At 36.4% G+C, this 22,739-nt stretch overlaps 1 protein-coding gene across 9 annotated transcripts in view; it reads left to right on the top strand.

Moving 5' to 3' along the window:
- The first annotated feature begins 752 nt into the window (after positions 1–752).
- kcnh1a (potassium voltage-gated channel, subfamily H (eag-related), member 1a) overlaps positions 753–22,739 on the top strand; it is a 66,239-nt gene continuing 44,252 nt past the window's right edge. For 3 of the 9 annotated variants that reach the window (XR_007926005.1, XM_051868948.1, XM_051868949.1), the window contains exons 1-9: positions 773–951; positions 2,032–2,058; positions 5,000–5,123; positions 7,440–7,546; positions 7,801–7,929; positions 8,012–8,130; positions 9,996–10,388; positions 16,345–16,371; positions 18,296–18,725. Coding sequence is in view for 7 of the 9 variants with exons in the window: in XM_051868948.1 (XP_051724908.1) it covers positions 879–951; positions 2,032–2,058; positions 5,000–5,123; positions 7,440–7,546; positions 7,801–7,929; positions 8,012–8,130; positions 9,996–10,388; positions 16,345–16,371; positions 18,296–18,725 (1,429 nt within the window). In the remaining 2 variants the exon portion in view is untranslated. Of the gene's footprint in view, positions 952–2,031; positions 2,059–4,999; positions 5,124–7,439; positions 7,547–7,800; positions 7,930–8,011; positions 8,131–9,995; positions 10,389–16,344; positions 16,372–18,295; positions 18,726–22,739 lie in introns of all 9 variants that reach the window. The other 6 variants (XR_007926004.1, XM_051868947.1, XM_051868955.1 and 3 more) reach the window with 5 other exon arrangements.

A 22,739-nucleotide genomic window follows, 5' to 3' on the forward strand; every position in this document is an offset into this window, starting at 1 on the left:
AACAAAGGATTTGATGTTCAGAACAGAGTAACTACAGTAATTATGATAGTGGGAAAGGGGTGTTTACCCCACGTGGCTGGGGATTTTTTGTCACTCTGAAAATAGAATTATATTTTCCTTAAATAACGCATACTCCTTATCTACAGGCCTTACTATTCTCATATAATATAGCCTATAACTGTGATGTTCTACAAAACAAGAAGCTTTAAAACACTTTTTTTCTTACTGCTGATAATTAGATAATTTACAGTGAAATCCGTTTTCTTTTAGGTACGTCACCAGTGTAAGCTTCACTGTAAATACCTCACTTTTGTCAATGTAATCCATAGTTGCAACAAAATATCTTGATTTGTTCATTTAGTGGTTATTTTGGGAATAACAGTAGGGGGGCGTTTCCCCCCACTCTACCTTAAATGTAGTTAGATTGGTTAAGAGAACGAATCATTCTCCTCTCTTTCTCGACTTTTCGTTCGTTTAACTCTGCCTAATTTACAAAAAATAAAGACTAAAAAAAGGTTAGTGATGAAAGAAGTAAAAATGTGTTTGCAAACCTATCCACCACCAGATGGCGTTAAGAGATTAGAATTAGTAATGTTATTACGCATTGCAAACTCACTCAACGAATCAGCGCCATCTATTGATTCACATTAGAACATCTGCTACTTCACATGTAAATCAATAGATGGCGCTGTTTCGCCAGCCCAAGTCCATGGTGGAGAATCAATGGGGTGGAGGAGAGAGGAGAGCGTTAGGAGAGCCCCGGGTCCACACATAACTGGATGCGGCAGCGGCATGTGGACGACAGACACACCGGAGACGTGTGCGGGTACTTCATGTTGACCGGTCCGGGCACTCACTGGAGCGCATGACCCGCCGTGATGGCCGGGGGACGCAGAGGACTAGTGGCCCCACAAAACACTTTTCTGGAAAATATTGTCCGACGGTCTAACGGTAAGACGCACCACCACATCCAAAGCAGCGCACATACACGAAAGAATCAGCGGTAGTGTCGCAGATAAAAGAAAGCAAGCAAAAACTTTTGGGCAAAAAACAAGAGACTTAGAAGAGACCTTTACATAAAGACAATGTACTTTTGACTATGTACTTTCATAAATACACACTAAAAAGTTAAACGTGTCTGTTCACGCGGGGGAAAAAAACATAATGCAGGTTAATTATGTAGCGAATACGTTTTACAATAACGTTAAATAGATAATTTATTCGTTTATTTTGTAAATTTACGAACAAACGTCAACCAAATAGTTATTTGAGTCCTATTTATTTTTAAAAAAAAATCTTATATAGGCTATAGAAATATAAAGATCTCACTTATATATAATGCATAATTTATTTGTAGGCTATTATAACAATTATAAAAATATTTAAAAAGACTAATTAATGGGCTGCAGGAAGATATTATTCTGTATTCTCTGCGTAACAGCATGTGCTGCCCTTTTCCCATTTGAGTTTTTTCATGCATCCTTCCATCAGCAAGCTTTTTGTGATGGAAAAACAACTTTAGGTTAAATTAATATTTAATAGAAATTAATATTTAAGAGTGCTGAAAGGTTGAAAACTGGCTGAGGATCTTCACCAGCACTATCACGTTTTTGCACCCTACTGTAAGGTCCTTAAAATAGAATCAAAAATCTTATTTATTGATGTTTATCCATCAGGACTGCTTTTCTTATTTATGAAGTTTCAGTATATGCAAAAACATGCATGTCCATTTAAAACTGACTGAACCTCAGCTGTCCACAAATGCCCAGCAGACACCTTCTCTGCCCCATCCACTTGAGCACTTAACCCTTAGTCCAGAGATCTCTGAGCTTGTATTCGGCTTTCAAAAGATTGAAAATATGTACTTCTCATTAAAATAGGACTTCTAAAAACACTGATGTCTGTATATGACCTGCTTGGTCATATAGGGGTTATATGGTCGTCTTGGAGAAGAACAGGAGGAAAAATTCCTTTACCTCTATGGTGTGTTTGTGTTATTTTAACTCTTTTTCTGTTTTCTTTAACTTCCAGTTTGGACATTATCACATAGACACACAGGTATAAACCTCGCTGAGCAGAATACTTGTGCTTTAACCTCTTCCATCCCTACATTATCTCTCTCCCTCTCTCTTTTGCTTTCTGTTTTTCCCTCCCTCCCTCTCTCTCTCTCTCTCCCCTTCTAGTTCCCATTCGACATTAAATATTGTTCTATACCAATTTCTGTTAATTTACAAACTGATAGTCTGAATTATATAATGATAAGCTTGATTAAACTCTTTTGTTGTTAAAGTGGTAAACAGTGCTGTTGATATTTAAAAGCTGCTTAGTTATGGTGAAAATAACCATGCAGATGTTGCTCCCTGGTCCTCATTCAGCGCTGACAGCACTTGCTGTAAAATAACAAATGTTGGCATGGAACGTGTTTTTTCTCCATAGTGGTGCGTGTGAGTCCACGTGTGCGTGTTTGTTTCAGTGTGGAGTGCACTCCCCGTGTTTATGCTCAGTAGAGAAGAACTGTGCTCTGTGGCAAATCCACCACCATGCTCTTAAGTGAATTGATATCATAGATCTGATTTATCCTTCACTTCAAATTCCGATGCTTGCCCTTTCATTTTCTGTTTGTAAGGGCATTTTACTCATCTCACATTTACCCTCCACAAGCATTAGCCATAGAAAGATGAAATGTTTGTCTGTGTTTCTGTAATGTGTGCAGTCAAAGTGAAAAATGTTGCCATCATGTTATGTCTGAATGAGGTGAAGGACGTATTTTATAATTAAAAAAAGAGCTGATTTCATGTTTTACTTTATTTTATTTCACAAAATATCTGAGTTCATTTTAGTGTTGATATACAGTGGGGGTCAAAATCTGAAATTCAAAATCAAATTTAAACCATAAAATAAACAAAGTTTTATGATTGTTTTTCTCATTTGAACAAAATATAAATGCTGTGAGGTAAAATTAATATGAAATATTTAAAAGTCTGAACTATTTCTATACTGTAAAAACATCTAAACTTTTTTTTTTGCAACTTTTATAATTTACATTAGACAAATCAGTTAGATAAACACAGTAAATTAAGTTTGGGTTACTAAAATCAAAAAAGATTTTAAAGTGTAGGTAATCAAACAAGCAAATTTGTGACAATGATCACATAAAATCCTTCATTTTTTGAACCCTACTGTAAGTAAATATGTCGATAAAGTCTGCTAGACTGATGAAAGTCATGATACTGTTTATAGTCTTCATATTACGAAGGGCAACGCTTACAGTCAATTTCTTGCTTTTAAATACTGTAAAGGTCTTCACTGGCTCTTATTTGTGACTGACTAGATGTTTTTAATTCCCTTATATCGGATTACAAGTTGTATAGTGTTACCGTGAGCTTGCTCAAGCTTTGAGATACATTTGTTAAAAGTGCTACTGGCTTACTCAGCAGCCGCTAAATCACTACTGTCAGCTAATCAGCTTGATAGCCTGCTTAACACGCTAGCTACTAACACACTACCATTGACAGACATCAGGAAAGGTTAAAGCAAGGTTACAGAGATGGAGCCCACTACAGAGGACCCTGGCACAGAAAGTTTTCTACACAGACTTTTGGAAACTACACTCAGAATTAAAAGTTGGCGTTTAATTGGGAATGACGGCGGCAATAGCCCTGATTAGCAGAAACTGGCTCTGCAAAGGCTCCCGTTGTGCATTTGGACAATGAAAAGACATAAAAGAGACATAGCAGAGTGTTTGAAAGTTTTGTAAAGATACAGAGGGTATCAGACTGTGTGTTTTAAGCCACTTTCTCACAGTGTTATGGGTATCAGAGAATTTAGGTTTGTTCAGACAGAATTTTGGTGCTATTTACACTACCGTTCAAAAGTTTGGGGTAAGATTTTAAAAATGTCTTTAAAAGAAGTACTCAACAAGCTTGCATTTATTTGATCCAAAATACAGTAAATATTATTACAATATAAAATAATTGTTTTCTATTTTAATATATTTTAAAATTTATTCCTATGATGGGCAAAGCTGAATTTTCAGTCTTCAGTGTCACATGATCCTTCAGAAATCATTCTAATATTCTGATTTAGTGCTCAAGAAACATTTCTTATTATTATCAATGTTAAAAATGTGCAAACCATGATACTTTTTCTGGATTCTTTGATGAAAAGAAAGTTAAAAAACAGCATTTATCTGAAATAGAAAACTTTTGTAACATTTTGTAACATGTTTGCTGTCACTTTAATAAAAAAAAAATCTTACTAAAACTTTTGAACAATAGTGTAAAACATAAGCTAGTTCATAACTGTACTGGCCAAAAGACACCCAGGACGGGGGCACTGTGTATGATAAAACATATCTATTTATTTTGATGAGATATATAGGACAAGTGTTTAAAAACTGATGTAACAATGGAAGTTTAGGTGGAATATACATCTCATGTACTTGCTTATAAGTGTCTCATACAAAAGTTTTGATGCTATAACCCCGCAAACTTTGACAAATTCAGCAGTTAGATACTTCTTGACCTGCCTATGCACTTTGACTTCCATAAATTACAGGGAAGTCAGTCAATCATATTTAAACACAATGTTTTTAGGCAGATCTTTGAAATTTTCTATGCACTATTGATCACAAAAGTCTATTGGTGGTTTGTGGGCTGTTTGAGGCTGAGACTACCATATATGTTGCTTTCTGTTCAGCTTAACAAGCAAAAAACCTATAAGGCAGGGAACTGTATGTGAACTAGTATTATGAGGCAGTGGTTTATGTGTTAAAGCAACACTGCTGTTTATAAGGCATAGACCAATAAAAAATAAGCTGAAATGCTGTGTTGTCATAAACATGTCAGATCAGTGGCTTTCGGCTGCCGTGACAGTGTCCACCCATCCTGCCTCATGTGACATTACCATAGCGACTGACCTCTTGCTTTCTTACCGTTGACCTTGTGCCTGGTTCCTCTCACCTGCTTTCTCCCCATATCCTCCTGTGCTCTTTCCACAGACACAAACTTTGTGCTGGGGAATGCCCAGATAGTAGACTGGCCCATCGTTTACAGTAATGATGGCTTTTGTAAGCTGTCCGGCTACCACCGTGCTGAGGTCATGCAGAAAAGCAGCACTTGCAGGTATTAGACTTCATGTAGAGGTTAATGTTGGTTTTTATGTACTAGTTTTTATATTACATCATATTGATTATATTTTCTCTATAAAAGAGAGGAAGGTAGAGACAGTTCTTGTGGGATTGCACTTGAATTTGAAGATTTACAGTATACATACAATTTACCATTTATAGTAGTATTGGATAACACAATGTACAAGATAGTAGAATACTGTTTGTAATGAAGTATGCTTACAATACAACCAGTATACGTACAGTACAATATTGTATTACAATATGCAATACAATACAGTACAGTATAGAGTACAACACTACACCCTGTGTGGAAAATGGGGATGTAAGAGTACAAAATAATTAAATAATAATAAATATTTTTCAGCAGAAAAGAAAGAAATTAATACTTTTTTTCAGCAAGAATGCATTAAATTGATCAAAAGTGATAGGAAAGACATTTATAATGTTACAAAAGATTTCTATTTCAAATGAATGCTGTTCTTTTGAAACAATCCAGAAAAAACATCACAGTTTCCACCAAGAATCAAAAATCATAATAATAAAACTGATAATAATAAGAAATATTTCTTGAGCACCAAATGATTTCCAGCATATTAGAATGATTTCTGAAGGATCATGTGACACTGAAGACTGGAGTAATGATGCTGAAAATTCAGCTTTGCCATCATTACATTTTAAAATATATTCAAATACAAAACAGTACTAATATTTCACAATATTACTGTTTTTACTCTATTTTTTGCTCAAATAAAAGCAACCGTGGCTTGGTGAGCATCAGAGACTATCATAAACATTACAAAATCTTACTGACTCCGAAAAAGACAGCCTAATAATATATAAATGAACTTGTAAGTATGTATTCTGTTACATAAGCCATATACAATTTTACCAAGTTTGCTATGTTGCAGGTGCTAAATGTCAGAAATAGAATTGTATCTGTGAAATTGGCTGTCTTCTGGAGGGTTGTAGTTTAGTTATTGAGCCAGCAAGCTTTGAACTCTGACTTTTCCCTGATATGCCAAACACAAGACAAGCTCATTAGAGTCACAGTTCCAGATGCCTCAAAGAGAAATACATTTCTAGAGTATCTTGAATATATTCCTCTCTCTCTCTGCCTTTCCCATCACAGTAAAGCAAAGCTGAACTTGTTTTCAGTAAACTTTTGATTTTATCTGCCCATCATGACCCAACAGATCAATTAAAAGGTTAGTTCACTCAAAAATGAAAATTCTGTCATTTAATACTCATGCTTGTGTTGTTCCATATCCGTAAGACCTTGGTTCATCTTCGAAACACAAATGAAGATCTTTTTGATGAAGTCTGAGAGCTTTCTGTCCCTCTATAGAGATCCAACGCAACTACCACTTTCAAGGTCCAGAAAGATAGGAATGACATCATTAAAGTTCTCCATGTGACTCCAGTGGTTTAACCTCAATTTTATGAAGCAACGCGGTTGCTTTTTTTTTTTGCGCAAAAAAATAACTAACCACTTTACTTACAAAATATTGATCTGCAACACGCGTTCACGAGATCATCACAACGCATGCGTTTTTGTGTTCACGAGAGAGCCGACATTGTTGCGTGAACACGCTTTGGATAATATTATTTTGTAAATAAAGTGGTAAATTATGTTTTTTTTTTGTACAAACAAAGCACTCACGTTGCTTCATAAAATTGAGTTTAAGCCACTGGAGTCACATGGAGTACTTTAATGATGTCTTTCATTTATGGACCTTGGAATGGTATTTGTGTTGGATCTCTATAGAGGGACAGAAACCTCTCAGACTTCATCAAAAAGATCTTAATTTATGTTCCGAAGATGAACGAAGGTCTTATGGATGTGGAACGACATGAGGGTGAGTAATAAATGACAGAATTTTTGTTTTTGGGTGAACTATCCCTTTAAGCAACAGAACAGACCCACCCATTTGAAAATTAAAAAGAAGGTAAAAATGAATGTTTGACCATTTACTCTCAGGTTGTTCCAAACCCATGTGACTTTCTTTCTTCTGTGGACAACAAAATGAGAAATTTAGTCCATCTGACCATATGTTGTCAATGATTCTCTCGTTTTTGTCACTTTTGAGTTTACTATACTCAAATAGTACTCAAAATACTCAAAAGTTTGACGACCCCTGGTTCTCCTTTTGTGTTCCACAAAAGAAACAAAGAAAAATGGATTTGGAATGACATGAGTAAATGATTACAGTATTTTAATTTTTAGGTGAACTTTTACAATAGTCACACAGCATTCTCAAAAACTGTATGAAAACTCTTGATTGTGATTTACATTTGTTTTCTCTCTCAGCTTCATGTATGGAGAGCTCACAGATAAGGACACGTCTGAAAAAGTTCGGCTGACTTTCGAGAACTATGAGATGAACTCATTTGAGATCTTGATGTACAAGAAAAACCGTGAGCATTGCGCACATACAGATTCATACACACACAAACATATGCACACACAACTGAGCTGTGAGAACTGGGAGCAGGAACACAGCAATCCTGGTGCATAAATTTGTTATGCTAATATCTTCATGAATATGCATAAAGGTGTTAAACAGAGCCAAGACGGTTTTTACTTCAATAGAAAAATAACTTTTTTTTCTGATATGTTATCTGTCACACAATTACGGCATGTTTAAATGTACATGGGTGTGTTTTTCCAGGAACGCCGGTATGGTTTTTTGTGAAAATAGCACCTATACGAAACGAACAGGAGAAGGTTGTGCTCTTCCTGTGTACGTTTAGTGACATCACAGCATTCAAACAGCCAATCGAAGATGACTCCTCGAAAGGTACGTGTTGTTCATATGTATTTTGTGTGTTTATCAGTGCATTTGCGAGTGAATGTTAACTATGTGTAATATCTGTGTTCAGGCTGGGGGAAGTTTGCTCGTCTGACCAGGGCTCTGACCAGCAGTAGGGGCGTCCTGCAGCAACTGCAGCCCACCGTACATAAAGGAGAGAATGTACATAAGCACTCGCGCCTTGCAGAGGTACATCTGTGTGCACACCAGACCGATATATTTCATTTTACGCCTGTGAGTGATTCTGGTGTGTGTCAGCATGTGTTTGCATCCATCCGTGTCAAAGATCAAACTAACACTAGAATGGCTATCCTCTCACAGTGTGTGTTTCCAGTACACAAATTCCTCCTGCAGGGAGATTAATAAGATATGTGGGGTGTTTTTGAATAGTTTACAAACCAGGGTCAGGAATTAACAGTACCTTGCGGCCAAAATGCCACCAAATGTGATGAAAAACCCAAAAGTTTCAATTCTAGACCTAATTCTATTCTAGGCTTAGCTTATTATACCAGTATCACATAAAAGCTGTCATGCAATGGAGCTGCCAGATTAGTTCTGTTTTAGTTATGCAATCCATGGTGACAGTAGACAATAAATAAACAATATAATGAGCAATTTAAAATGACTATATAATCTGCTACAGCCAATTATTTTCAGTAAACTAGTAAAAGGAGAACAGTCTAGTGTATTGGCAGCTTGAATTAATAAATGTATGAATGAAATATGAATATGAATGGATATGAATGAAAAATATTGATTTGATTTTAAGTAAATTATTTTATTATGTTAACTGTAGAGATTGCAGAGAGACTGAAAATGAGCTACGTAACATAATATTGGTTTCCTGTTACTGGTCAGTAATATAGTGTTGCCTTTGACAACAGTCATTATTCAGGAATATTTCACAGCTGAATGCCATGATTGACCAATCAGAATCAAGTATTCCAGAGAGCCATGTACTAATAAATTATAGCAGAAATGTAAATGATTGTTCATTTTGAATGAAAGTCATTTTAGGGTTAGAGAAGTAAAAATAAATCCTTAAAGGGCTAGTTCAATCAAAAATGAAAATTCTGTCATCAATTATTCACCCTCATGTCGTTCCACACCCGTAAGACCTTCGTTCATCTTCTGAATACAAATTAAGATATTTTTGATTAAATCTGATGGCTCAGTGAGGCTTCTATTGCCAGCAAGTTAATTTACACTTTCAGTGCCCAGAAAGGTACTTAAAACATATTTAAAATAGTTAATTCAGTGGTTCAACCTTAATATTATAAAGCGACGAGAATACTTTTGTGTGCCAAAAAAACAAAATAACGACTTTTCAACAATATCTAGTGATGGCCGATTTCAAAATACTGCTTCGAATCTTCAGTGATTCGGAGCACCAAAGTCACGTGATTTCAGCAGTTTGGCAGTTTGGCACGCGATCCGAACCGCTAATTCGAAACAAAAGATTCGAAGCAGTGTTTTGAAATCGGCCATCACTAGATATTGTTGAAAAGTCGTTATTTTGTTTTTTTGGCGCACAAAAAGTATTTTCGTCACTTTATAATATTAAGGTAGAACCACTGAACTCACATGAACTGTTTTAAATATGTTTTTAGTACCTTTCTGGGCACTGAAAGTGTAAATTAATTTGCTGGCAATAGAGGGCTCACTGAGCCATCGGATTTCATCAAAAATATCTTAATTTGTGTTCCGAAGATGAAGGAAGGTCTTACAGGTGTAGAATGACATGAGGGTGAGTAATAAATGACATTATTTTCATTTTTGGGTGAACTAACCCTTTAAGGTATCAATTTTTTATAATGTATGTTTCCATTTCTATGTAAACATACATTTATTCTAACAAGGTTTATACAAAATTTCCATTAAAAATCCATTTTAGTCAGTGACAAGGCTTCTGTTAAACTGATGAGATGATTTACAGGATGTGATTTTTCTTAGAGGTGAGTCCCCTGTACGGGGCATTACAGCCGAGACGAGTCATTTCGCTTCCTCTCTGCTCAGATAAATGACCATCCACTGCCTCTCTCTCTCTCATGCAGGTTCTCCAGCTGGGCTCAGATATCCTCCCGCAGTACAAACAAGAGACGCCCAAGACCCCCCCTCACATCATCCTGCACTACTGTGCCTTTAAGACCACCTGGGACTGGGTCATCCTCATTCTCACCTTCTACACCGCAATCATGGTCCCCTACAATGTCTCATTCAAAACCAAGCAGAACAACGTCACCTGGCTAGTTGTGGACAGCATTGTGGATGTGATCTTTCTGGTGGATATTGTACTAAATTTCCACACAACGTTCGTGGGCCCAGCCGGGGAAGTGATATCAGACCCAAAACTAATTCGCATGAATTACTTGAAAACCTGGTTTGTGATTGACTTGTTGTCCTGCCTGCCTTATGATGTCATCAATGCCTTTGAGAACGTGGATGAGGTCAGTACTACAAATTTATTTACATATACACACACAAACGTGGAAAAGGATTAATCGGTGATTGGATTGATGTCTGTGTGATGAGTTATGGCATTGTTTTTGCTCTGGTTCTCCAGTATGCTGAAGTACTTGTTTCTCACAATGTTTAAAGCAAGAAGATATATATATATATATATAGGAAATGGTTAAATAAAGCAACATAATTTTACAGGAAGAAACATGTACTTTATGTAAGATATGTCAGGTCAAGGAGTTTGCAAGTAAAATAGTTTTTGAATATTAAAAAAATAGTTAAGGTGAAATGCATCAATTTTGCTCTGTTAGTGCCACTTAGTGTCCCAGCATCACAGTGCAATTTAAAAAATAATGACTGTCTGCAAACAGGTTTTGCCCCCTTTCTGCCATTGGTCAGACAAACAGAACTAATGATTATAGAGTACTTCAAGGGTGACTTATTTTTTTTGTAGGCCAACCTGGAAGTTAGCATTACCCTGGTTCCCTGAACAAAAAGGAAAATGGATGTTGCAGAAAATAAGCTCTGTGACCAACAAAACTTTATGATCATTTTGTTCATGAAGGTAATCTTCACAAATGAACAAAACATTTATTAATTATGAAACCTAAATACAATAGCCAGAGGTAAAAAGCGAAGAATTACAACACGGTCGCATGAGTTAAATGTTACCATCACTAAGCGCCTGAGAACTCTTTCAATATTTATTTAAAATCTACAAGTTGAATGAGTTTTCCTCTGTACCTCTGTAGTCTCATTTAGCCACTTGTTAGCAACTTTTAATTAGAGTAAAATGTGAAAATATCCTTAGCTTGTATTAACCAGACTTTATTTCAGGCATTTAACCAAAAGCCACTTCACAAAACCCAATGACTTTAGGACAGTGGAACCAGAAGTGCAAAAATGCTAACTAATTTCTGGGTTTTAGGACTCATTCGTGCAGACACACTATTGGTGTGTTGGGCTGGTCAGGACGCTCGAACACAAACAAACAGCAATTCATTGATAGCGCCAGTGTTGATGCTTTTTCGAGTAAATGGAGAACATTGTCCCGTGTGGGCCTGGTAATAGGCATGAATAATGCCCCTAAGACAGGAAAAACTGAAGAAAAGCATTGGGCTATCTTGCAGTCTCTTATTACAGAGAAAATAGCCAGCATTGATGTTACAACTCAATAATCTAGGGGAGATCTTAATAAGTTGCTAATAAGTCCCCTTGTTTAGATTTTATTTGAAATGCATTAAAAGGGAATGACGGAAACAAATTAACAAAACTACAGTATATCCATTATCCAAAAGTACTCTTTTGAGATGAGACTCGCAACATGCTTTTTTCTATATTTACCTCAAAACACCTGCTCAGAATAGCTACTAAACCTGTGTATATCTTGCCAACTGGTGGTATAACAGCCCTGCAACATTAAACTAATCATTTTGTCTGAGTACTTTGTGTGAGGGATAGTATTTGAGCTTGTAATGGAGCAAATCTTTGGTGCTAATTAATATTGATTGGGACGCGTGAGAGCGGAGCACACAAACCCTTTCATTGATCTCGCACTAAGATTTCTTTTTCCTGCTATCATATTTACAGTTTGAATTTTTTTAAAAACATTTGAGTGCTTTTGAGTAGAAGGTGGATCTTTATTGGTGTGCCTCTCTCACTTTAATTCTCTCGCTTGCTGAATATGGGTAATAGTATGGTAAAGTTGAGGACTGAATCGATGGTTCGTGATTCGCTGTGCTGGTGAGGTTGGAGTTGGTGTACTGGGATGAAGCTTTTGCTCTGGATCAATCTCTGGCCGTATAATGATTTAGAGCTGTCTGACTGCATTTAATTGAACTCACAATCAATTTCCGGTACTGCAAAGAGGATGAGTGCAATCTCTCTGCCTGAATCATGTTAACTGTCGTCACACCCCACACCTGCATTCCACAGCATTCAACAATTATTTGTACTTAAAGGGATAGTTCAAATTGAAAATTGTGTAAGTCGGCATGAAATGAAAACTCCCCATCTATTTTCTAAATGCATGTTATAGATCTAATTCTGAGCAATTGAGAGCAACGTCCATATCTAAAATATCAATATCAAATCAAAAATTGATGCTCAGAACTAAGTCCCCGCCCAACATCTGTTACACTTGGATATACGGCACAATACAGAAGATCCAATACAGAAGATCCGTCACTATTCAATTCACCCTTCCCCGGGAGTTTGATTGACAACCAATCATAACGCCGAATCTGCCATTTTGTCCGACAAAGCAGTCAGGGGAGTTAGTAGATTTACGTCGGTGGACTTGAACTTGAAAAATGGTGTGTACTGACATGTTTCCGCGGTTGAAACAACATTACTTCTGATGTTCATTTGATGCTATAAATGAATTAGTAGGAATAGATGATCGGTTCACGAGCCGCTTGAACTGAGGCGCTACAGCGATCTGTCACGACACATTAAAGAGCCACAAAATGGTATTTATTGTTTAAATTTATTTAAAAATGACAAAATTTGAAATGTGAGACTTTGTTTCATATCAAAAGTAACCTGCTCTGTCTTCTCTGTGACACGTTGTCAGTGTCCTCTTTGCTCCGCGACGTAGCAACAGTAACTAAAGGGTGCGGGTCTTTGCAAACGGTCATTTCGGCTTTAGTTTGTTCCAAACTTGTATATCTTCAAACAACTCTGGAACAAAGAAGATATTTTGAAAAAAAAAAAAAAACAGTGAAAGTCAGTGGTGTTTCAGTGTTGCTTTGGAGCACACTGACTTTAATTTTAAGGATAAAACAGTTAAAATAGTTTGAAAAGAAATTATTTCAGGTTTGGAATGACATGAGGGTACATAAATGATAAGAGAATTTTCATTTTTGGGTGAACAATCACTTAAAAAAAAAATGTAAAATACATATGTATTTGCTGTGATTCTCTAGGAACACACACACAAAACTCACATACACACACAATCTAACTCAAGTTACAAATGAATATGATACCAGCACATTCACCCACTCAGACGCTCTTCCCTCCCACTTCCACTGTGTTGCACACACACACACATACGCAGGATCCGAGCTTTCATCTTGCCCCTGGGCATATGGCTTTTCAGAGGGGCTGTCAGCACCAGTTTACCGTGATCAGCTACATCAAGCTCATCAGATCTGTCTACGCATGCTGCCGGGCTTTGAGCTCAGCAGAACCAGCCCAAAGAACAGAGCACAACCATAAATAACGGCATCCTTAGAGAGTTATGCAACACAAGGCGAATTAGATCCCAAGGTGACGACTTTCTGATGGAAAATAATGCACGCTGTCTGGTATTTGCTTTCTGACTGATTTGTATTGAAACAGCGTAGGAAACAGCTGGTAAACTGAAGTTCACACTGAGGTGAACCATAACAGACACTTTAGTTAATTTACATTTAGAAAGCATTCGAAGAAACGACCAATACAGCTTTTGAATATATTTTCTTTAGTGGAAAGCTGTTTGCAAAGAGTGTTCAAAGAGAAGAAATGGCTAGATTTCAATTTGTACTATCCATATTACAGTGCAAGGCTAGGGTTATGCACATCCTCCTGAAGTTCCTACTTATGAGTTCAGAAATTGTAATTATGACATGATGTGCGTTCAAATGATTTGGATTAGGATAAAATAGGCACATTGGACAGTTTTTTTTTAGTTGCAGTTTTTTAATAGTTTTCATTACTTGACAAAGATAAGAAAAATTGAGTTTTCAGAATTCTTTGATCAACTGAAAGCTCAAAAGAACAGAATTTATTAAACAGATTTTTTTTGTTACAATATAACTCTTTACTTTCACCGCAGATCAATATAATGCATAGGCGTAATTTGTGGGTGGAACGGATAGGACATGTCCCCAACACTTTTTGCCAGGGTCGATAATGTCCTCACCACTTTTTGAAACATCTTGTGGCATCTGGCGCTGGGATGTGTTGTTTTTGAAATCATGTTGAGTGCTCATTGTCGCTGTTATCAGTGGCGCAACAGTGTTCTCTTGGCGCTTGTGCACACTGCTCAGTCTTTACATGGATGAGCGCTTCAATTTATCAAATTGCGGCTGGAGACTCTATTCGTTCAGGTAAAATCACAAAACAAAATGCACATAAACGGGTCCCTGCTCTTGATATACAATCACTGATAAACATCTTTGGTTTTAATGAGAGAAAAATACAATACATTACACGAGGGCGGATTAGAACCCAGAACCTCTGGCACGCTGAACAAAAATTCTACCCCTAGTCCATCAGGACAATCTAATATCAAGTGCGAATTTATATATTTATTGTTTAATGTAAATACTCTCAAGACTAATAATATATTGTATTATAGTAGATGTAAGGACGAAAACTATCATATTAAACATGAGGTCTATGTCAATAAATTTTGTGCATTTATTATTGTAATAATAAAATTACAATACACCCCCCCTCACCACACACATTCCTGTCCCACCCACTTTTTAAAACAAAGTTACGCCACTGATATAATGCATCCTGCTGAATAAAATAATTAATTTCTTTCTTTCAAAAAAGAAAACTCTAAACTTTTGAATGTTATGCTGTGTTCTATTTGCTTCGGAAGTCAGATGTCGGTGTTGGGAATGACGTCACATCCGAGTTGACCACGTTCCAAGACAAAAGTCTGGAAAACCATGATGGACGTGTCCAGGCAAATCTTTGTTGTGCTTGCTCTTTTGGAATACAAATGTTATTTAGAACAGATAATGCCTATTTTATTGAGACACAGACAAACAGAAGTGCTAATAAACAATATATTACTACTGTTTCACTACTGTTGACATGCTGAGCAGCCATTTTGGATTCTATTGTGTGTTGTTGCGGTTCCTCCGAGTTGGAACTCCGACTTGAGGTGCATTCCAGTTAAAAGTTCCAACTGGGAACTCAGAATTTCCAACGTCCGAGTACAGATGGAATGCAACAGTAATGTGTGTTTTTTAGTGTTCTTGTGCTGCTACAGGGAATGATTGGATACTTAGTTTTGTCACACAAGCCTGGCTGTCACCTCTTAAAATGCCTCAATGAGCCGCATTGTCTTCCAAGCTTTATCACTATTCTTCATTATTATGAACAATGTCAATGAGCTTTCCACCATAATTCTTTAATTAACATGCCCCCAAACTTGGAAAGTCAACGCTTGAAGAAAATCCACAGCTTCTTATTGGTAATTATGACATTGTGGTGTCATTTATGAGCGTTCATCTCATAAATACATCATTATTCTGACATAACCTAAAGGCAGCATTAGTGCTTCATCATATGCTGAAATTGCTTGGATGGGATGTGTGCACTCATGTTTTTTAGTTAACATTACCACAAACTAACACACTCTATGGCATATTGTTTTACTATACATACACAAAACTGTGCACAATCCCATCAGCAAATGACAAAGTACATATTTTAAGTGAATAAAAGAATGCAAATTGGAATGCAAACAGTATTTCTTTTTCTCCAAGGACAAACACAAGGACCAAGCATACATGCACACACATCTCTCTGTTCCATCATCTGGTACAGGTGCATAATGTTATGGCCTACAGGGAGAGCTGTGTGGTTTTTCATAATCTAAATCCTCCTCAGGTGTTTCATTTCAAAACTTTTGTTTGCATAATTATCTTATGTTGCATAACCCTCATCTGATTTCACAGAGACATCTATCATTGTTTCACATTGCCTTAGCAGTGGAAGCTTGATTAATAATGTCAATTTCTTGTGATTTTGCTAACAGTCAAGGCTCAGCTTTTTCACTCTTGATTCAAAGCGCCATGCTTTTGTTTGCAATGACTGTTCTTGTATTCTTCTGTTGACCATTGTCACTCTCTTTTGTTATTGTTTTTATTCCCTCCTCATCCCTCTTTCTTTTTGCATGTCCCTTGCACTGCCTGTGTTTGTTGTGGGCGAATGAAGAACTGGAATCATCGAGCTGTCACTCAAGTAGGCCTTTCATCTCAAAACTCAGCATTAGATTGATATGCTGTGCCTCAGGGCATCAATCAGACATTGATGTAAACCAAAAACAGTATCTGAAGTTACTCTATTATTATTTTATGATTCTAATCAAATCAGTCAAGAGAATCTTATTTGTCATATGATTTTTTGTCATTTAAACATTTGTTTGATGTGTATTAAACTGTATTATCTGTGTGCATGTGTCAGTGATTGTAACTGTTGATCGGTATGTAAGGGTATTTAAAGGAGTAATTCACCCAGAAATAAAAATAATGATATTATTATTGTTCAAAACCCATTTGCTGTTATAATTTGCACTGGAACACAAATGTAGAATTTTTATACATTTTATAAACATATTTGTACCGCTCTTTTTCACACAATACTTTATAGTGACCACATCTGTTAAGCCCCAAAAAAGCACTATAGAAGTAGTCCATGCTTCTTATGCACTATATTTCGAGTCATCGAAAGTTGTACAAAAAAATTGGTGTGAAGAACACACCAAATTATAAGTAGTTATTTAAACTGGATCATTGAACTCATGAATGAATCATTCTGAATGGTTCAAAACATCTTGGCTCAAAAGAATCATTTATTCACTGATCTGTTTCTTGAGTTCAACTAACTGATTCAGTTATTAGTTTGCAGTGGTTCTCAAGTTAAAGATTCACTGAAGGAAATATTATCCGTGAATAAAATGTTACATTTCTGTCTGTAATTAAAGCAAAGCTATTATATGGACAAAATGCCTTTTTATGGTGATTTTTTGGAAAATTCTCTGAGCTTAACATACAGGTTCTTTGATCACTGTGAACTGTTGCTGTAAGCATAAAAACTGCACAAAATCTTCTAAGAAAATGACAGCATACAGGTTTGGAATGACATGAGTGTAAATAAATAATGACAGAATTTTCATTTTTGGGTGAACTATCACTTTAATAAAGAATTCACACACACTGTCCTGAATTACTGTAGTATCACAAAGCAGCAGTCCAAATTCTATCCAAAATGTCACTTTTATTTTACTTTTACTGGCTAAAAAAAGAAAGTGCCTCATTTCTTTTTCAGTGTCTTTTCGAAGAGAACTGATGAAATCATTTTAAGAGATGTAATTTGTATTTGTAATATCTAATCAACTAAATCCCTGGATAAAAAGATTTTATTCCTGATCTAAAAGAGTCTTTGATAAAATACACACATATACAAAGTCCAGGGTTACAGGGTGATTTTGGATTGAATATTTAAGACAGACATTATGCATATTTATTAGTTGTGGCCATTCCCCCACAGCATGTCTCTACTGTTCAGCTATAGTGTGTATGTGATGTCTTTATGTATATAGTAGTTCATTTGATTGACGTGCAGTGCTCTCAAGAAAGCTGTTTTATTCATGAACACACATTCATAGTTCACCCAGTTAAGGAATATATAATGTATAAAGGAATAGTTCACCCAAATATTAAAATGTAGTAATCACTACAACTAGTGGTTCATATCCTATTCTGTTCCTCAGAATAATGATTGCAGAAAAAATAGAAATAAGAGGGGAAAAAAACATGCTTTGACAGCACAGAAATTACTTAAAAAAAAAAAATTGTACACTTCGGTTATTTTTGAATATATTCCAGCTTGCTTGTTCAGATCTGAGGAGCTCTTTGTTCTGTCTCCTCAGGTGCTGTTTCAGCTTTCTCTATTGTTGATTTCAGAAGGCTGGCTTGGCAGACGCCCGTACATATTTATAAATACAGAGAATTTGTGCTAAGAAAGGCAATGAACTTTATTTAGACTCAAGAAAAGAAAAAGTATCTGTAGAAATGGATGGATTGATGGGTGAAAACACATCAAAACACATTTAAACGATTATACTGTACGTTTAATTGTCTCTATCTCTCTTTCTCTCCTTCAGGGTATAAGTAGTTTGTTTAGCTCTCTGAAGGTGGTTCGACTGTTGCGTCTGGGCCGGGTGGCTCGTAAACTAGATCACTACATTGAGTATGGAGCTGCTGTTTTGGTTCTGCTGGTTTGCGTGTTTGGGTTGGCGGCCCATTGGCTGGCCTGCATCTGGTACAGCATTGGAGACTATGAGGTCATTGACGAGGATCGTAACACAGTACGTACGGACAGTTGGCTTTATATGCTGGGTGAGACCATTGGGACACCCTACCGCTTCAACGCCAGTGGGACAGGAAGATGGGAAGGTGGACCTACAAAAGATTCTGTCTACATCACATCTCTGTACTTCACCATGACCAGCCTGACCAGTATTGGCTTTGGAAATATCGCTCCAACCACAGATGGGGAGAAGATCTTTGCCGTGGCCATGATGATGATTGGATGTGAGTTGAAAAGCTTTATATACTCCCCATAAACACCTGAGTGAAAAATACAGTGTTCATATAAGTCTATTCATAGTATGATATGAGAACAAGTAATTGATGTGATTGAAAGTATTTTGGATTTAGTTCAAAACAATATCATGCAATAAGGTACTAAAATGTACAACTTCTAGTTCAACCATCAAGTTCAGGGCTCAGCAATAAGGATGTTAGTTATATCATACATTTTTTTGATAATTTGCATGCATGTATATGCCTTGCAAATGTGGTTTAGTTTTCAGTGACATTTGGGTGGAAATTCTTCTTGTCAACTTTTTAAAAACTTTTTCTTGTCAGCTACTGTGGGTAAAATTATCTAGCTAGCTAACATCCCAGACAGCAAAATAGTGTGGCCAAGATCCGGCCCACATCTGGTACATGTGGATTACACAGGGACCAGATGTGGGCCGGATCTGGGCCGACACTATGTTGCTGTCAGGGATAGATGAAGTTTTGTTGAATATAAATAATAAATGTATTTGTAATTCACAAAAAAATTGGACAATAAAAACGTTTACAGGGCCAGCAGAAAAAACCTAATACTGTTTAGCCTTGATGTTTAACTGTTTAAGCTAACAATTATAGTAAAAAATACTTAAATCTACCTTTCTATGTTAAGACCATTTAGAAATATTTGGCTACCATGCACAGACATCCATATTTCTTGAAAATATATTAGGAAACGTGAGTGACTCTTTGTGTCACTGTGAAAAATGTAAAAAGTGTGTGAAAAGTACATATAAATACGCATTAGACCAACAATATTCCCTTAGAATACAAGCCTAATGGAGAGTCAGCTGGACAAACACTTTGGGGCTATTTACTATTTATTTACTGGTTTTTGTTTTACTGTTGGGCTGGTTTTATTTCACTGGCATTGTTGTTTTGCCATCACTGGTAGTTATTTGTCGTGTTGTGATGTTCAGTTATTGAGGTTTATATATTAAGTGTTGATGGTCTGTGATGGTCTTTAAGCATAATTTTATTTCAAGACTTCCTTTTTATTGAAACAAAAAGACTTGCAAGTTACAGTAGCTTTGTAGGACAATTAAACAATGCATCATATTGATTTCACTATTTTTGGTTTTATATTTTAGCTACTTTATGTTATTTTAACTAGTTACGTGGGTCAAAAATCGCGTTGCCATGATATTTTCCAATGTGAACAGATTCGTTTCTGATCACATTACCAATTCAAATCTGTTTTGATTCATTTGTGACCGTTTTTGCTGACTGAGACAGCTACCTTTTATTTGGTTCTGTTAGCGAACAGTGATTTGTTACAACAACAGATAACAGAAATAATGGAGCATTGAATCGAGAGACGATGCCTGCAGGGTCATCCACAGTGGGGCTCTCTTAGATTATCCTGCCATTGAGCTGTGATTCACCACTCAGAGATAAATGAGTCAGTTCCATTATATGTGCTATTAAACATGACCAGCTGCCAGTACGCTGTTATTTATATGGTGAAACTCCCTCAGGAGAGATTATCAGAGTAAACATACATCGCTGCTTTCTGAGCAAACAATCATACAGAACATAACTAGGTTCAGTAACTAATTGGAAGGAGGTGGGATCTAGAATGTGTTTATAAATTTAAGTAGTCAACACCAATAAACGAAACAAAACAAGGTCGTTTTGTCACAAGAAAGGAAAAAAATCTGAGAAAAAGTTGTTTTTTTTTACTTAGACTTAGTCTATATCTATGTATTCTTTAGCTAATCTAAGTAAGCGATACCTTATTGCTTTTATAAAACGGTTATCACACAATACAAATATTAAAGCCAAAAATATGTATCAATGCAACTTTCATTAATTAAACTCTTACTAAAAGCCTTCTTTCCACCGGAAAAAATAGTCCCTGACTGTGAACAGCAACAGAAGTTACATTATTATGCCCTTAGATGGCGGCAAATACTGTCTTTATGACTGTTTCAGTCAGAAGCAAAGACTTTTAGGGCCCGTCCACATGGAGATGAGTTTAGCTGTATATGTAAAAATTTTGTATCGAATAGGCATTTCATCCAGACGGATCCGGCATTTTCAGAAGGTGAAACTGCTATTTTTTTAAACCGGGTCCCAGAGTGGGAAAACGACGCCCTTGCGTTTTCGTGTGTACAGCTAATCTGTATATTTTGTGAAACGATGATGTCATCACCCCACGTGTCGACCCTAGTCAGACACCGCTAACAGCACAAAACAGCAACAACAATAGCGGACTACATGCTTGCGTTTGTGCTGCAGAAGCTACCGAGCATATTAGCTTTACTAAAATAAAGCTTTATTTCTAAGCTTTACTAAAGTTTGTATAGTATACAGCACACAAGGTTTATGCTCCAAGTCTTATTCTCCATTTTTAGTGTATCCCTGTGGCAGAATTACAGTGCCACATACTGATCTGGCATGTATACTACATCATTTTGAGTCGGTTTCAGTGGTTTTGTGTGTACGCAGATATTTCTTGAGACGAGGGGAAAAAAAGATTGGATAGGGAAAGCTCTGGCTTTGTGTGGATGTAGCCCTACATTGAAAAGACTGAACTGTTGTGAACACGGAACAATACGCAACTGACAAATGCTTTGACTAGCGCTGTCAGTCACGGGAAAACACCTTAACTGTTAAAAGGACAAGATAATACATCAGACATTTAAACAGACTTGTTAGTATGAACATAGGACTGACCTGAAGGAAAATGCTAAATCTGTATGCAGGTAATAAACTCGCTTACTCGATCTCTTTCTCACAACACTCTTCTACATAATACAGTGAGCTTCAATGAACAATATCAATTGAGAACATACAGTTTACGTTGCTAAGAGTGGTTGCTAAGGGTGTTGTGTAGTGATACACATATATTGACCAATCAGAATCAAGGACAGCAACTAACCATTTTATAAAAATTAGTTAATCTAAAAATAAAAAAAATTAATACCATTTTTCATACTGTACATAATTTTATATGTTGACTTTTAGCATTTAAAACAATTGATTTCAGTTTTCAGTGTTTTATTTTTTTAATTTATTTAGGCAAAAAAGTATGTAATTTTAATCATTTGTATTGGCCAAAATGTCTGTATCAGTGCCTCCATGGAACATGGGAAAATAATTGTAAAATGTTAATGACTTAGATTGGACACTGGACATTTCTGTACAATAATGCGAAATGAATTCATATCACATAATTGCACACAAAGGAAATAAAAACTAAATATATAATATGAATGTAAATATATAAAGGAATAAAGCTTGTAGGCATTTCTTTTGAGCTGTTAGGTATCAGTTTAAGTGCTTTTTGCAGCTCACGTTGCATTACATAATAGCCTATACATCATGTTTTATGCTCATTTAACAACAGTTAATGAAAATGTTCATCTGCCATCACATTGCAGTCTGTTCTCAAAAGCTTCAAGGTGATGTAAAATTACAGGCTTTTGTTTCACAATGCATTTCAGACTTCTGAAGCTTGCTGATGTTTCATCATGTTTATAGTGACAGTTTAAATCAGCAGCGAGTGTAAACACTTGATTGGAGCACCGTTTGCATCATTCTCAAGGACTTTATTCCACAGTCTAGAGAAGTTGTGAGAGAAATTAGTCTCTTCTTTTGAAACAAAAACAGAAGTGGAGATGCTGATTTCATTGGTTGCTCGGGGAACAGGGCTGGCAGCAGGTGCTGGAATGCCTGGTCTGTTGCCATGGCAACCGCTGGCTTGGGGCACTAGTTTAACGACCGATTGAAAATGTAAATCTGACTGAGGCAGACTAACAGGTAGAGACATACATGCCTGGCTTGTTTTCTTCACATATAGCGTTTTGAAGATCGCCTGTGCATGTGCTGATGTACACGTGCAGAGGTCTTTGAGACGGTGAAAACCATGAAGCAGCTTTCATCTTTCTCCTGCAGGAGTTTTTGTCAGCTAATGACTTCATACATATTAGATATGCATTCACGAGGCACGCATACGCAAATTCA

This window comes from Ctenopharyngodon idella, chromosome 17 (genome assembly GCF_019924925.1).
Source record: "Ctenopharyngodon idella isolate HZGC_01 chromosome 17, HZGC01, whole genome shotgun sequence".
Taxonomy (NCBI): Eukaryota; Metazoa; Chordata; class Actinopteri; order Cypriniformes; family Xenocyprididae; genus Ctenopharyngodon; species Ctenopharyngodon idella.